The sequence below is a fragment of the Calidris pugnax genome, unplaced genomic scaffold (assembly GCF_001431845.1).
Source record: "Calidris pugnax isolate Ruff unplaced genomic scaffold, ASM143184v1 scaffold24, whole genome shotgun sequence".
In the NCBI taxonomy this organism is placed as follows: domain Eukaryota; kingdom Metazoa; phylum Chordata; class Aves; order Charadriiformes; family Scolopacidae; genus Calidris; species Calidris pugnax.
This window is the reverse complement of record NW_015090922.1, coordinates 2,397,352-2,414,733: the sequence shown is the minus strand read 5'-3', so window position 1 is coordinate 2,414,733 and position 17,382 is coordinate 2,397,352. Positions and strand designations below refer to the sequence as shown.

At 38.5% G+C, this 17,382-nt stretch overlaps 2 protein-coding genes across 3 annotated transcripts in view; one reads left to right on the top strand and one right to left on the bottom strand.

The window, feature by feature from the left end:
* The window catches only part of WDR26 (WD repeat domain 26), a 38,771-nt gene extending 22,510 nt beyond the window's left edge, over positions 1-16,261 (bottom strand). Inside the window, exons 1-8 of one of the 2 annotated variants that reach the window (XM_014950669.1) lie at positions 16,227-16,261; positions 15,879-15,978; positions 15,680-15,736; positions 8,061-8,197; positions 7,370-7,467; positions 6,392-6,548; positions 4,670-4,726; positions 1,369-1,507 (exon numbers count right to left, since the gene is read on the bottom strand). In XM_014950669.1, the coding sequence (XP_014806155.1) occupies positions 1,369-1,507; positions 4,670-4,726; positions 6,392-6,548; positions 7,370-7,467; positions 8,061-8,197; positions 15,680-15,736; positions 15,879-15,978; positions 16,227-16,246 (765 nt within the window). In that variant the 5' untranslated portion in view covers positions 16,247-16,261. The remainder of the gene's footprint in view (positions 1-1,368; positions 1,508-4,669; positions 4,727-6,391; positions 6,549-7,369; positions 7,468-8,060; positions 8,198-15,679; positions 15,737-15,878; positions 15,979-16,226) is intronic. The other variant, XM_014950670.1, reaches the window with a different exon arrangement.
* Positions 11,326-12,141, top strand: LOC106893070 (cilia- and flagella-associated protein 36-like). Its single transcript, XM_014950672.1, has 2 exons — positions 11,326-11,481; positions 11,928-12,141. Exons 1-2 carry the CDS (start codon positions 11,416-11,418, stop codon positions 12,123-12,125), a joined length of 264 nt encoding a protein of 87 aa, XP_014806158.1. The 5' UTR covers positions 11,326-11,415; the 3' UTR covers positions 12,126-12,141.
* Positions 16,262-17,382: the final 1,121 nt, after the last annotated feature.

Sequence of the window (17,382 nt, the reverse complement as noted above, 5' to 3'; positions counted from 1 at the left end):
AACACTTGATCCTTAATTTACTTAGAATTACTCCGTTAAAAAACAAACAAATGACCAACCACATACAGCATACAACAAATACAGATAATTTCCTAACTAAGATAAATCAGATTATGCCACTACACATATTGTGGCCCACAGCACACTGACTCTAGGAACAAACCAACCTCAATGGTTCTAGGCCCAAAAAAATCCACAGCCCTTGCTATTGCTTCCCAGGCTACATAAAAGCTACGCACATACAACAGGATTTTAAGCAAAAAGGACTCAAATTATAAGGCTTCCTAACCTATAGTGGAAGAAAATAATTAAATTCAGCTCTCAAATCCTACTGAAAGCCAGTGTGGATCTGCAAAAACATTTCATCTTCCACTTTGCATAGCAGTTTCCAGATTAAAAACTGTAAGAATCTTGCTTCTGATAGTGTTTTACAAACATTAACCACTTCAAATATTGCATACATATGTTCAAGTTTATTCAGTTTTCAACTGTTACAAACTATATGGACCTGCTTTCACGTAACTTCTACAAGTCAATTAAAACAGTCCTAGATTCACCACTCCATCTTTTGATTTACATAAGAATGGGTACGAAAGATAAATCTTGGAGCTGTAGGATATTTCATGTAAGAGAAATAGTGCCACCCATTAGTATCAATCTTAAACCCATGGTCTGTAAGGAAATGCATGGGTGCACTTCCACTTGTCAGTGAATTCTGACAAGGGTTTAAATCTTCACCTCAAGCCAAGGCAAATCTTACAACAGCAACTAGCATGAAGCAGTGTAACTGATACATCATTTTATTACTCAGAACAAAGTAATAAATGGCAAAAGGGATAGAGTATTTAGATCCAAGTGTACTAGTAGTAGTAACAAGTAAGTCCCATACACAGATTGGAAGAACTCCTAGTAAGAGTGATTTAGAAGGAAGATTCCTCACTGTTGTGCCCCTTCCACTCTCACCTGATGCCTCCCTTCCTCTGGAAAGCATCAGCAGGCTCTGCCCTGTCCTACTGGTCAGTGGCATACAAAGTTCCTGACCCAAAACCAGCCAACAGCTTGAGCCCCTTGAACTCGGGCACCAGATTTTCAAATATCCTCCTTCATCGCCTTACACTGGTGGGAGGTGTCCCTGCCCATGGCAGGGGGGTTGGAACTTGATCTTTAAAAGGTCCCTTCCAACCCAAACCATTCTGTGATTCTATGAAAACCACAGTCAGTGTATCAGTCTTTTACACCCCAGAGAAACACCCCAGTCAGCAGGCACAGCCTGTCCAACAAAAATCAAACAATCCTAGGAAGGCAAAAAAGAAAAGAGAGGGTAGGGAAAGACAAGTCACGCACATTTAACACGCGTTGCACACTTACTGGATCAACCTGCCATATAATAACGGTTGTGTCCTTAGATCCTGTTGCTAGTTTAGTGCCATCATTGGAGAATTTACAGAACCAGACTTCATTACAGTGCTCCGTTAGTATCTGCTGTGTATAGCATGGGAACTGTTTCCTGGGAAGAGAAAGGGATGTAGCCACAGATTAGTAAGAAAGCAGTAAGAGATTTTTTTAAAATCAAGCTAGTAAATACCAGAACAAAAACTTACTTAAATGCAAGACCAGATAACTTGGAACATTCCTCTAACAGCTGCTTCAAGTAAGTACAGAATGAAGTCCTAACTGGTAAAAAGTTCACACCACCAAGTGAATCCCAACTAATTTTAAGAACTCAGAACTATTCCTATTCCACTCACATAATTTGTTACGCTTTCATAAAACTTGGAATAAAACTGACCTCATTAGGAGTGCAACAGGTTATTACTATACACTTCCATAATGCACAGGAAAATACTGGAGTCCAAACCTCTTTGAACCCTATGCACAAAGTTTTCTTTACACGTGAGGTTTCTGTAAGCACTTAACTCAGTCATATCTTGCCAAGCCTTTAGAAGGGATTCTTAAATAAAAGTGGAGTAAAAGAATAGTCTTATTTTTCTCGAATGCAATGTTACAATACGATAGGTGTTTCTTTGCCTTCATTTTGTGCCACTTTTCTTGTGGTACCACACACAGCATCTAACCATAACTAACGATACCATTATGAGCTTTCCAGTTGAACTGTTTTCCCTCACAAAATCTATGTTATTTTGTAAAACATTAAGTGTTTATGAAACAAAATATTATATGATAAACTACTGAAGGAGAAGAGTCAAACATTTCTCTAGAGCTAATATTTAATCTTCTAGTTACATACTGAGGAAAAGCTAATAGTCAAAATATGAAGTTAGGCAAGAACTGGGGACAAATTTATTTTATTTATAGTTTGCCCACTGCATAAGAATTTGAGAGCTAAGATAAAATAAATGTAGGCTTTTACAGTACATGACTGTTTTTGTAAGTAATACTGCAGTTAATGACAAGTTCGCTGTTCAGATGCACCAAAAGCAGTCTCTAACCACCGAGGTTTTTCCTTGAACTGCAGGGATCCTGCAGTGCTTTAGTCGTATGCTGAGTTTTTATGGTGCTCAGTGCAACAGGGCAACACAACTCTAATGGGACACAGTGACACTAACAACAAAAGTCTCTGTGCGTGTACAGTTGTACTTATCACTGGAGATAAACTGGCCTAAAAAACCAACACATAATTCCTTTATATTGGTGTTTAAAAATGCAGTTTAGTGATAGCCAGGCTGACAGACACACACAACTCTAATGGGACACAGTGACACTAATGTAACAACAAAAGTTTCTGTGCATGTACAGTTGTACTTATCGCTGGAGATAAACTGGCCAAAAAACCAACACCCTACTTCCTTTGTATTGGTGTTTAAAAATGCAGTTTGGTGGTAGCCAGACTGACGTACATCTGAAAAACTACTTCTTACCAGAAGGTAGAAAAAGTTCTGCTTAATACAGTGACTATACCCTCTCAATCCATTTTCTTATGCTGTCCATGTTTGAAGACTATCGAGCAGCACTGAACGAAGGTAGAAAAAGTTCTGCTTAATACAGTGTCTATATCCTCTCAATCCATTTTCTTATACTGGAAGATACTTCCCAGCCCATGTTTGAAGACTATCGAGCAGCACTAAATGACCATACATCCCTCATTTCCTGCCTTATGGCAGAGGAGGATAAAGAAAAAGTACATGTACACATCCATATCTGTCATTGGCTTCCTTGGGGATGTCTGCTGTTCTGCTCCTGCTCAAAGCTGACCAGAAGCTCTCTAGCTGCCACTAGAACAACACTGAACCCAAGGTATAAAGCCCCACCCATGAAAGAAGACTTTGTTTTCCTTGAAGTCTAGAGGGAAGTAGGCAAGCCCTTACACAGGTATGTGCACCTACAGGAAGAGTGTTTCGTTATTATTTAGCCATATTGTCGTAAGTTAATGTTTCTCCTCGGAGCAGCAGTTTGCTCTAGAAGGTGAAAGAGACTTTATCCATAACTCATACAAAGTACAAGGGGCACACTGTGTCCCAGAAGAGCCCTTTTAGTATCTTTCATTTAAAAAAAAAAAAAAATACTGTATAGAACAATAGCTCTTGTATTTTAAAACTTTAAAAAAATAGCCAAGGTTCTGCAGAATGCAACATGAAAAGCAAGCAGTATAATGCTGAAGTACACAATTTTCATAATAAGGTGGTCTTTAGATTCCTAAAAAGGGTAACAGGCACAGGTGATAGAGCTGCTGCAGACGTCCCAATACTGAATACTATTATTATATTTGAAATCCAGTCAGATCAGAGTACTCTTACAAGAAGTTCTCTTCACTTAACTAATGAAACATACAGTCCAGCATGTTTGACTCCACAGATAGCAAAGCATACGTTAAATAACACTTCTGCAAAAGGAAATAGCAGCAGACTCGAAACAAGAAACCAAAACCAGTTGTCTAACAGTTTCTGGGTTCGGTAATTAGATATTATTGTAGCTCAAAAGTTTTTCTTTCCTTTTTTGAAGTGTTTCACTACAAATTGTTCTGTTCAGCACAATACACTTGAGCCATGTTGTTCACATACTGAAATAAAGTTTCTAATAAAGCTATCTCTTGTTGTATTTACAAAGTTCAAAATCATAAATCAAACATCAAACAGCTCCTTTTTTATTCCCCATACATAGAGTGGAAGATCTATTCCTCAACTCCCATAATAGTTCTTTGTCAACAACACTACATTAAGCTAGTACCTAGAAAGCAGCAGCATTCACCTCTCATTTAGGCTTCACTGTTTCTTTGTAAACTCAGACTAAAGTTTATTTACATCAAAGACAAAAGAATTCTGAGGGGGGAGGAACCAAACAAAACCCAACTAGGCTGAAGGCTCTCAAAACAAAAAATGACCACCCCCAAGAGCATCGACTCTCTATTATCAAAATCTCAGGCACAATAAGATGAAATCCCTCACCTTCACTCCCAGCAGTTTCTCCCTCTTATCTCCCAATCTTACAAAGTGATTAAGTTTTAGTTAAATATTCTACCTATTAGTGCAATTCAAGCATGCCGGATCAAAATATTGCCAGAGGTCCAAAACAGATTAGTTCCAAATAAAAAAGGGAAAGTTATCAGTGTTCCATCATTTAAGTATCACAGAACTTAAATCGTCTAAACTAGTAGACTACTGTTACTTCTGTCAGTTTAATCCAAATTTGGCTTCCACTGTCTTTAACTCACCTCATCATGCCCAAGCATGGCAGCATGTACAGCGCACCACATACTGATCTCAGACCCCTGCAATAGGTAGGTACAACAGGTTGAGTTGCAGACAGGATGGAAGCCTTTGTTTTGAAGTGGGTTTGGTTTTTTTGACATTAAAGTAGTCACAAGTATGTATGTATATATACATACCAAATATGCAAGCTTAGGAAGTACCACATTAAGTGGGAAATAAAATAAATACAAGCACACCACCTATGGCCAAACTTATGTCAACAAATAGATTCAGAGAGGCGACATTCAAGTCTGCATATAATATCTTTTATATCTAGCTTTATCTAGTCCAACTTCAGTAAACCATGTTCTTTACGGGCTTGAAAGCTCGTCGGGGTTTGAGGAATCACAAAACCCCACTAAACATCCAATGTTATTTATGGACTTGTAGAAAGACTGAAATGAAATCTTTTTCCCATTAGTCAGATTTTAAGACTCACTTCTGAAGCAGGGAAGCCACAATTCCAGTATCTGATCATATCCAATAGCTCTTAAAAATGGGCGCGCACACACATGAAACTGCTGCAACAATGTGATGTAGCAGAATTGCAAGCTAGGCAATAGTCTAAAAAAGTTACCTGAATACATGAAGCGCCAAGGATATTAATTTTAAAACCTTAACACGGCTACAGCAAAGTACTATGGAAGTCTGCATCTTTAAAAACAGATTCCAAGTAACCCAAGAACGTAAGGCAAAGCAGCTGAGTTCAGAAAGTTTCTGTAAGTGCGTTTATCAGTACTTGACTTCCTCAGATGAGCTATTTCTAACATGAAAACAAAAATTCCCCAGTAAGCCCAAGGGTTGGGTCTTTTACATGAACAAACATACAATGGTATCATATATTTTATAGGTGTCCTAGCCATCATTCCACACACAGTTTTCCATAAAAGCTACACTGAGTTTTTAGGTCATTGGCCAAGTTCTGCTGGATGAGGAAGAAACCACTAAAGTCAGCCATTTGTTATAAACAAACATCTTCCTGCTTCACATCTACTGCAGAATGGCATCCTGATGATTCAGAATCAGCATTAGTTTTGTTAAAAGTTATCCAGGTAGCCTTAAGAGCTAATACAGAGGTGTAAGAGACATTCAATTCTTACTACCTTAAAAACCGGAGAAAATAGTTCTTTATAGCATTCATATTACACATTATGTAAAACAGAAATGTTGATTGCACACTTCTACTCTGTTTTAACATTTGTGTCTAGAAGCACCTCACTGTCCACTGTTAGAAACTGAAGCTGAAAGTCAACTTCATGAAGCATGCCTCAGTAGGCTTCCTGCATTCCAGCAAGCTTGAAGACAGTCTGGATAAGTCACATACTAGTGATTCTCCAGTGAAAAAAACTTAGCAAACATGTATTGATGAATAAACAGACTGACTGTCCAAAATTACAAGAAACAAGTGGCTAAGGATTAGCCTAGTAACATATTCTATTCATATCCATCTGATTAAAATTTTAAAGCTTCAGTCTGACTCCATTGCCCCATATCCAGCTACCAAAGTCTTATACACACCTTCTCTCCTCCCCCCCTCCCTACTTATTTAATGAGAATGTCTTTTCCCAGTCAACTCGTGTTAAACCAACTCAGAATAGTTGTCATGTTCCTATGTAGGTACGATTATTTTAAAAGACAAAGAAAAGATACCGTTGCCCATCTTAGAAGTAGCAAGGGTTTCTTACCTACTACAAACATGATCTATTAGCAGCGAGACAGAATCTAGATTACTATCTAGTTTGGTATTATGGTATAGGCACCGGTCCCGTTGTAGTTCCACAGCCTGACGTAGCAGGTTCTGTAAACGCCTTGGAGGAAGCATCACTGATGGGGGTAGGTATGCTTTAAAAGAGTAATTAAGAAAAACAAAAAAGATATATCAAGACCAAATTACAAGTAACAGCGTATTTGATTTGAGTGTTTTTGGAAGAGACCTTAGTAAATAAAAACTTAGAAGCTACAGGAAAAGAATGCACACAGCTCAACAAATTTACAGCTATACAGCTGGAATTAGAAGCATGAACTTCCAGAGACTGGAACCATATGAAAAGTTTTTGTAGTCACAGTATCTGTTGTCCTGGCCAACAAGTACCATTTACACAAGCTAAGTCAAAACCCACCATTTAACAAAATATTTACCATCATAAAACAACACCATCATCTGTGTTTAAGGAATTCTCTATTAACACTATCAAAATATAGAATACCATGGGTTTTACAACTCTGATATGTAGTATTACACCAGCCACAAGAGAGAGAGGAAGAGCCATAATTCATACCAAGGTCTGAGACCACTATGAACCAGTACTAGTGTCACTAGTGGTTACAGGTCACTCTTAATTTCAACCTCTCAGTAGAGCTGGCATTTACAGAACAATCTACCCCACTCTGATGCTCCATTTTATCACCAAGTTACACTATTATTGCATGCAGCAGAACTAAGAAATAAGAGCTCCGGTTACAAATAGTTTATCAGAGAAGGCAAAAGGTTAGATACAAAAGACCAAAGGGTAAAGGCACCTAAAGACATCCCCATTAAGCAAGACATACAAAAACAGCCACCAGCAAATGCAGTTAAAGTAAATTCCCTGGGATACGCCATTACGCAAGATGTACTGGATTTACAGAGGTGAGAATAAATTCTAAACACTAGAACATCTTACTCTGGAGTTTGTCCAAAAGTTTAGATCTGGAAGCTGTTCCTTTCCCTTCCCACTCTGCTTTTGCCCGCAAGTCTTCTGCATGGCTACACATCAGATACCTGTTTAAAAAATAAAGTGCACACACACCAACAGACCAAGTCTTTTTGGAATCATTCTTTTCACTTTTAAGTATGATATATATCATAACATTCTTAATGAACTGGCAACAGGTCACTTAGGCTTGAGATTGACAGGAAAAAAAGGCAAGGAACTGTTCCACACAAACACACATCATCTTCAGAAGAAATGTCTACAAATAGGCAATAGAAAAAGTAAACAAAACAGACAGATTTTAGGGAAGGAAGAAATGTCTTATTTTCATCTAAGAACAAGGCAGACTATATTCACTTAACTATTCATTTATAAGAAAGCAGTTAATAATTCTCAAGATCAGATAACTATGCACATGTATGTATTAATTTGGGTTCTAGTATTATAAAAAGAAATCATAACCATGTTGTTTTCAAGCATCTGAAACAGAACATTGTTTACCCAATACTCTTCTTTACTCACCAATTTAGCATCTCTCACTACAGCTCACTGTAGGATAATGGCTTTAATAGTGTTCGAGTTTCTACAGTGTCAGCTATCAAAAGCTACAGAATTCCTCAGAAAATCCCACCACAAGAGCTCTCAGAGTCCAAACACTTACCCACTGAGGACATGAATGCGTTCTGTATTGTATTTCAGAGGCGTCAGTTCACAGCGTAGAACCTGAAGTGCCTCCAGGACCTTGCCATCCTCCAGGTATTCCAGGTACTTCTGCTGCAGCAGCAAAAACTTCATCCTCTGACATGACAGAAAGCAGCAGTCAGGGGAAAAAGGTTGACTGAAGTTTCAGAAAACGTTTGAGCCTAAACAGAACAGTAGAAACCATTCTACTATGCCCTTCAAAAATGCAGCTATATGTAATGTTTTATTACTCATTTTCTTTTTGCTGGATTTTTCAACAACAGCACAGCAATTAAGTCACCCATGAATTTCCTTCCTGCCTTATGGGCTCCAACTGTCTTCCTATCTCATTTCTCAAATCCCCCTTTCAACTTGGCTCACTTTCACACTCCCTTTTCAGTCACTGTTCTTCAAACCCTGAACTAGGTGAGCTTCCCAATTTTACACTCCATTAAGAAAAGCACCCAAAAAGCAGCTAAATCACATACTTAGGGGTGCAGCACAGCACACAACAGGCCAACTCGACAAGTTCTTGTACTGCTTACACAGGAGCTAACAGAGATTGTTTGCACAGCTGCATAACATACACCAAGAACAAATTGACACTGCCCCAGGTTTTGTTTTGTAGTCCCATGTGAAGTTGTTTTCCTTGGGTGTTGTATCATTTTTCAGGATTACAGAAAAAAAAAATAGCTTCCTATATTTAGAAATCACTTCTCAGAAGTAATCACTGCTATTTCATAGTGTTCCTGTCATCTTGTACAGTTTTTGGTTGTTTACTTTTATCAAGCCTGCTATTCCAACAACTGTTTGTGGATTAAAAAAGCATTCATTTACTATATTCAAAAACCTGAAGTCCAAGAAATTTTTCATATCAATTTATTAGAAACACAGTTTGTTGTATCTGGATGAAACCAACTATTCTGTGTTTACACATCATCTTTACTGTTAGCAGTCACTAGAGAGAAAAGTACTTTCTGGTCCACGAGACTCACCAGGTTAAAGAGAAAAATGTGAATTCTCAACACATGTCACTGAGAAACAGAATGAAGACTAAACGTAGCAAATTACATTTGCTTTTCTAATGAATACACCACCAGTTCAATCACTGGTTGCCTTTGCCTTGTCAGACCTCCAGCACCTCACTATTTTCATGCTCATATTTGGTCAATGTTTACTCTGTTTCAAACACACTGCAAGCCTCCTGAAGCAGAGGGATGGATAATCAGGAAGTTTAAGATGCTCCTGTCCTATTGAAGCTTCCATGAAAGTTTAAGGCTTACTGTATGTAAAATCCAAAGTTAAAGCAAAAAGCAGTTTTAGTTTTCAGAGATGTTCAGTTCTTCAAAAGGGTAAAGTTTCAGTGCCATACAGTGCCATTAACTCACCACACACAGCTTTGTGAAGCATAAAACATCACACAATAAAGGTGATTTATGCTCTAACACATCAGTGGTACTCTTGTCCTGTACAGGACAGGCAAACCCGTATTACATTCCCTACCCAGTTCCTTAGTTTATTTGGATTTGGAATTATTAGAGCATCACTGTGTGTTTTTTCCAGGTGAGACAACATTTTCTTGGTGTTCTGACATGTAAACACCCAAAAGAAAGATATCCCCATGATTTACAGGCCTGGTGGCTGGTTCTATAGAGAAAGCCAGAGTTCATGCTGTTGGCTTATATACGAGCAGCAGGAGGGATAAGAGCTTCCTCTCTCAGCCTATGCCCATGGCATGTATCACACCTCACACTGATGATCACCATCTGATTAAAAATGAAATAAATAATCTGATATTTCCACTTTGTAATAAAACCCATAATCCCTCCAACTCTTCCTTCTCCATTCACTGCATCTAATATTTAATAAAATTATATCATCTTTCCCTTAAATGTGATAACCGTATCTGTAACTAATTACTGTCTACTTTTAGGACTTGGCATGTTAATTTCATTTCTTTAGGGGAAAAAGTTAAAAGTGCAGAAAACAGTTTTTGCAACACTGGTCCTAACAATTCCACGGAAGCATTACAGGAACGCTACCATGCAGAATGCTGCTGCCAAGTTATCCAAAGACGTATAACTTCAGAAAGTATAATTTAAAAAATAAGTCAGTGTCATGTGAGACTTTGGCATATTAGGAATATAAAAGCCTTCCGAACCACACAGCACTGCACACTTCATGCAGGAGTCTACTGTTAACATAATGGAGAATTAGTATAAGAGATAAGCAGTTTGAAATTTTAACTTATCTATAGCAAAAGGCAGGGACTACAGCAAAGTGTTGACAGGGAAATGAAATTGATTTTCTAAGCTATTTTGATAGCTGCTCCAAAACTTGCCCTACAGCATACTCAAACAATGGCATGAATACAACCTCCTTAAGGCAAAAGTCACACTCCAGTGACATTGCATTTCAAGTAATTTTTTCCTATCAGGACACTCAGGGCCTCCTGCCACTTGTTTTTGTGCAACCATAGACTTTGCTGACAAACAGATTTCCCTGAACAACAACTGAATTTTGTCCTCATTTTCTCAACTACTTATATACCCTACGTATAGTACTGCTCATTACTTCCAATAACACTTTCTTAGGGTACACAAGACCATTTTGAGTACATCATCTCTTCTTGAGCCCAAACAACCTCTGCTAGAAGGTAAGAGAACTGCTTATAATACTGGCAACTGTAAAATAAAAGCACAAACCACACCTTTTAAGTGGACTAGAAGAAGAATCTGACACACTGCACTCGGAAGAACAGTTTATTCATATTCTTTATCTGCCTTCCAAAGAAGGGGAATAATTATCATAATCCAAAATTATACCACGTACAACTAACAGAAGTGCTTGGAATTTGTTGTTATTGTCTCAGTGTCTGCAATGTCAATTCAATATCATTACACTCTTTACCGTTGAACAACTTAAATCCAGACACCACCATTGCTCAGCCCATAGCAAAGACTCTTCATCCTGCAGGACCCTTGGAAGAGCCCAAAACAAACAGTTTCAGTGCCACAGTCTGGCTGGTTTCATTCAGCTATTACTATCTCATCCTGTCTTTCAACTCTAGAGAGGGGATGAGGACGAAGTGCATTACTTTGTTGTTTCTAGAAGCCATTATTTAAGTGTAAGTTGAACCTCTGATCACCCTGGGGCAACACCAAGACAGAGTTAATAGATTTACGGGGCGGGGGGGGGGGGGGATTCTTTCTAATTTTTTTTCTGTGTAAAATTGCTGTTTAGAGGAATCTCAGAAATCTGCAAAGGAAGACTTAAAACCAGTACGCCCATTACAAAAAGGACCTCAGCCCTCTTGTACCAAAGGGAAAGAAGACATGAAGAAAAAGTCAGCTGGAAAATGTTCAGAAAACGCGGCACAAAAAGCTGGGGTGAAAGGACCTGTAAGTTTAAAACAAACAAACAAGAAAAATACCCAAACATAGAACTAGAATGCAAAAAGACAGGATTACAACACTAGAAATATATATTTAAATGTAATACTGTCTTAAATGTGTATCAGGTGGATTTGGTTTGGGTTGTTTTGGGTTTTTACGGTGCTTGTTGTTTTTTCAACCCAGCATGCAAAAACTTACGGTATTTACCAGTTTAATTTGCATAAAGTGCAGATCATCATTCTAGATTTAGAATAGAACTCAGCATTCAGCCTTTGTTCCACCATAATTTCTTCATGGACAGCTCTGGCTTGAAACTTCAGCTCGGATTTTTTTCAGCTAGTAATTTTGGAGGCAAATACGATGTAAATGCTTTTATCTCACAAATACATAACATGTATACCAAAAATTAATTTTAAAATGTATTCTAAAAAAAAAAACCCCAATAATTTCAGGATTTATCAGAACTTGAAGAACAGCAGCTGAAGCAACGAGAGGACTACCTAAAGAAAAAACGAGATTTGCTGATGGCTACAAAGAAGGAGTCAAGAAATAACGTGCTGTTACCAGCAAACACTGACCAGAAGGAAGAGGAATCGCCTCCCAAAGAGGTGAGGGATTCAAATGTTTTAATCATCCTGACCGCTTTATAAAAAAAACATAGATGATTTCAGTGAAGATGTAAATATTGTTGCTGAATAATGCAGCAGGATAAAAAAAAAGGGGGGGGGGGGGGGGGGGGGAAGTTGTTTGTTTTAATGTATGTACTACTAGCATTTTGCTTTCTTCAAACTACAGCCTTCGATTACTAACATGAATGTTTAGTACTTTACTCCTTCATTGTCCTATTCGCTAGCAAAGCCCCTTGCAGAATCCTGAATTCTAGGACGTTTTATATGCACTATGATTTACCAGCACTAAGAACCTGAAAGGAAAAGCCTCAGTAACACAATTGTGAAAATAATAGGTCAAGCACCCTAAAACTGTCAAGAAATTGATGACTGGTTTGATGACTGGTTACAGTCAACTTCAGAAGTTTAAAGACTAAAGTGCATAATAAGATAATTTTAGGATTAGATTTTGGTGTTATTTTTGACCTGCGTATCTTAACAAGCTCCATAGTAATTTTATTACTCTACTAAGAGTTCAAATAAATAAGTAAACACTGCTGAAACAACTCATCTTTGAAATGGAGGTAACCAAAAGACATGCTGAAATTATCACCTGATGTTTTAAGATAAACCCAACACAGCAGCTCTCTGCTTATAGCAGACAGAACTAAGACCCCGATTTTCACCACTGTAGCCTTGTAAAAACTGCTGATAAATGCAGTTAAAAACTATCCAAAACTTAAATGTAAGACTTGATAGGAAAAGGGAAGAAAATACTCTGGCCTGTATAATGTGCCAAGACTTCAACCATACTAAATCCTGTCACTTCAAAGAGTAATTCCTTCTCATGGGGAGCTGTCTTTAACACTGGTAGCAAGGGGGACACCACGCAGGCAGGTGGAGCACTTTGCTCCAACTGCAAGGTAGAAGTGCCCTTTTTTGTTGCATTGCCCGCAGGCTGCATACTTCCAGAACTGAGGGAAAGCTCCATTTAAGCAAATGAAAAATAAAAAGTAAAGAGGACAATTTGGAAGTATATTCTAGATGACTACAGAGGAGTAACGTCCAGATTTCTTCCTAGGTTAAATTAGTCACTCAAAATAGATGCCATAATATGCCTGAGTAGCCCTAAAGTAAGCAAAACCTTGGGCTGGCTTGAAGCTGGCATTTTCTAGGTGTTACTCAAGGAAAAATAACGTTTGAATCAACTATAAAGTTCTCCTAGAATCTGTCTCAGGACAGCTGTATCTAATATGCTGGAAAAGTAAACATGACTAATCACACACTATATAGCACTCAGTTGTGTTGACACAAATAGAAATAGCAGACTGTGGTGTCCCCCCCAACATACCAACACTCAGCATCAAAGGTTTACAAATTGAGATCAGCCATTTCACATTTAGCCTTTTCACCTGTAGAACTTACAGCACTTTGCAGAAATAAGAAAATTAAAACAGGAGTATAATTTTCAACATACATACATACGTATCCCCTTCATAGACCAGACATTTAAAAAGCAGCTATATATGCTGGTTATTTTGTCCAGGTCATATTAACTATAAGGAAAAAACCAAAACCAAACAAACCAAAACCAAACTACCACACACACACAACCCAACTTTGTTAAATACTCTGTGCCATCTAAACTTTTAGGTACCCACTCTTCCTGTATGCACACATTTTTGAAGTGTCTAGTCACACAGTATGAGTCACAAGCCAGGAAACCCAAAATCTAATTTTCTCTTTTTAAAGAGTTACCTGCAGCAGTATCTTGTTTGGACTTTCCCTAATCAAGACATTTATCACCTTCATTAGCTCTGACTTAGTCGCAGTCAGGATTACCTACACAGCATAAAGCATCCCTCCTTACCTATAATGATCTTTCACTAATTTTCCGGGTACTGACTACACTAATACCCACCCATCATCTCAACCACATACAAAAAGCCGGGCGGGGTGTGAGGTGGGGACAGCACGCAGCAAGAGCTCAACTCATCCTTGCAAGTCAGTATTGTCTTACCATCACAGACATGTAAGACATTTAATACTGTTTTAAATTATATGAGCTTTATATAAAGGAGAACAACTTTAAAAAGAAAATAGTTCATATTTGTTTCAGGTAAAGTTTAGTCTAAACCAAGCATTTTTATTGCACTAAGTTTTATTCAAGCAGTTAGATGTCAACATTACAGAAAAGCATGCTTTCAGAGCCTTCCAAAACAACAGAAGGAAAATGGCCTCCTATTCCTCAAATTTAAGTTCTCCAAAAAGTACAATGTCGACACTCAGTTAAACCTCTTGACTCCCAGATGTGTAAAACACTTTAATACCACAAAGAAACTTGATAACTTCAGTAATTCAGAACATGAGAAAAATCTGCTTCAAAGGACATTCATATTCACATACAGTGGTTTTGTACTTTCAGTCTCCACAAACTACTGAAAGCTACATGCAATATTTTAAACTCTTTGAACAGTAAGTCTTATGTATAAGAAGTCTTTGAGAAAAGAGAAAGTGAACTTCTAGTCTAATTAAGAGATGTTAAGCTTGGGCCAAATTAATAGGACAGAATGTAAACTTCTCTGGAGTACCCTCTGATGTTTTGTTAAACATCTGTTTTTCCTACTTCACTTCCTGTTCCCTCTTTCTGTCCCTCCCCCAGACAGGAAATTGTCTTGACAACAAATGAATCAGCTAGAAGTGGAGCTAAGCAGCCATCAGCTGATTCCTCATTGTTGACAAGCACAGACACTTCAAAAAGCCCTGCTACTGTTTTCTTCCTAAGTGACCTTAGTTGTTCTAACTTCATTTCATTATAATCAACACTTAAACAAAACAGAACAAGCCATTTGAAGAGCTAAGTAATGATTTACTTTTTTTTTTTTAAATCTACAGACAGAAAAATCAAACCAAGGAACACCTTCCTCAAAGTAACTGAAATCATAACAATACGTATCGTAATTGTCAAGTCACAGGACCTACAAACCTCTATTTCTAGGTTCATCTTTAAAAAAAAGCCAGCCAAAGAGAAAAAGCTCTAAATAAAATCCCAAACGGCAATACAAATACATTTGCTCTTTAGAAGCCATCTGGAAAAGCAACAGTATTGTTCATGGTCTATAGCAGCCTCTATATTCTTGTAACGTGCTATTACAATGCCAACTCCACATTAGTATTACTGTGTTTTGTTTCTAAACTTCCCTCCCCTCAAGAAAACCTGACTCCCATAAACACCACAGAGATTGGGAGAAGTATTTCAAGTTTGAAATTAGTATTCAACTTAGGCAGTTTCTACAGAAACTGACCTCTTTTAGGACTGTTACAGGATTTATATTTTATCGGTTAAGTATGTTTAACAAAGTTTAAATATTCTGTAAACCAAATATTAGCCTCAATACTTTTGGGCTTCCTATCTCACATTCTAAAAAAGAATGAGAAAGTTCAGATTAGTATGATGTTTGCGATAGCATGCAAGACACTTAAAATAAACAAAAAAGAACACAGGAACTACGGTCAACCAACTCCATAGGGAAAGACTACACCACTACAATTAGTCCAACTATACAGCTCTGAAAGAGTTCAAGTGTGCCTCTTACCACAATTGCATGCGGAGAATGCACTAAGGCCTTAAGTTCATTCAGGTCGTTCTCAGCCTGCAGAAATTGGCATAAGGAAAAAAAAAAAAGGACAAAAAAAACAAACAAAAAAGTATATAAGGAGGTTGGATTTTGAATTCTCTCACAGATACTATAAATTTAAACAGTGGTTAATACAGTCCTATAAGCCCTACGTTACCTTATCCCATTCTCCTTCCATGACATGATTGCGGAATTTGGTAGCAGAAGGATGTTCTAAACGACATCCTGACTCTTGCATGAGAAGATCAACAGTCTGGCTGCAGGAGAGATACAGTGTAAAAAAACCCGACCAGTTTTACCCTCACAAATATACCGCCTGCTATGATAACAATTAACCATATTTACAAGTAACTTTATTAAAGTAAGAATACTGTGACCAGGTTCAGACACTTGTCCAAAAAGACTATCTCAGTTGCCCGAGACACGTAAACATCTACCTAAAGCTAAAGCAAGTTGTCAATGAGCTTGAAAGCTTTGCTGAAGTACCATAAAGTATGTGACTTACCAGCCACCACAAACAGCCATCCCTGCACAGAAGACAGACTTCATGAAGGAAGATACAGACTAGAAAGCTGTTAGCTACTGCCTACCATCCCCTACCCCCTCCCTCTCTCCCCTGAAACAACACAGGGAGCTACTAGATTTGCCACAGGCCTAACTTTTTCTTCTTCATCACATATTAAAAGACTGCTCCTTAAAATAAAATAAACAAACTCATGAACCTGTAGCCCTCCCCCTTTTACACTAAAAATAGCTTATTTACTGTGGTGTCGTCTATGAACAGTCACGAGTTGTCTGCTGCTGTAAACTTGCCTCTTGTGTCAGAGGCAATTTATTTTATGTACTGAGTTCTTTCTGAGTTGACCCATTCCACAGTGTGTTTTGAAGACTTCTTTTGTGGTAGCTACGTGAAGACTTTGCGAGACTTCTCTACCCTCCTTCCAAAAATCATGACATGTTGGCTTTAGCTTTACTCACAAAGCGAGCGTTGTGATTAAATTCTTAGACTTCCCCGGCTCCGCTGGGAAATTATTTTTTCCTATTCTGATTTTGAGAAAGCGCCAAGGTACTTGGTTTCTTTCTAGTCAACAGATAAGATTATTATCAAAAAACACGTGTCCAGCACCAATCTGCAGAGGCCTCCGCCGTTTACAGGGACGAAGGTTTTCGGAGTGAAACCAAACAGCCTCTTTAAGCGGCAGCTCGGTCTGGGCTCGCTTCCTCCCAGCTGACAAGCCAAATCTTGGAGCTCATCTGCAAAAAGCCAGCCCCCTCCACCTCTGTCATCGTGTGTCCCCCCCCGCCCAGCTGCGGGCTCCATTATGTTTACCAGATAAACTTCTCCCCCACTAACACATTGGTATTGATCTGCCCTTATCGGTGTGCAACTCGACTTCCATATTGCCATCCCTGGCAGGGGGAAGCTCCCGGCCTGTACACACCAAGCTGACGGCCACAGGCTTAGAAAACACATCTCCGGCTCCATTTTTATTATTTTTTATTATTTTTTATTATTTTTTTTGGTAAGCGGGCCTGCCCCCACTGCTCTGCCTCGCACCCAGGCGCTGGTCTCTCCTCACTGGGGACTACCAGGCAGCGATAGGGCAGTTTTTGCCAATCCCCCCCAAACCCCCGACCCTTCCTCAGGAGGTCCCTCGCTT

Bases quoted from the DNA above. Each gene is read 5' to 3' on its own strand.
- LOC106893070 (XM_014950672.1), top strand. From the start codon at position 11,416: ATGAAGAAAAAGTCAGCTGGAAAATGTTCAGAAAACGCGGCACAAAAA. The intron at 11,482-11,927 runs GTAAGTTTAAAA...CAATAATTTCAG, and splicing joins AAGCTGGGGTGAAAGGACCT to GATTTATCAGAACTTGAAGA.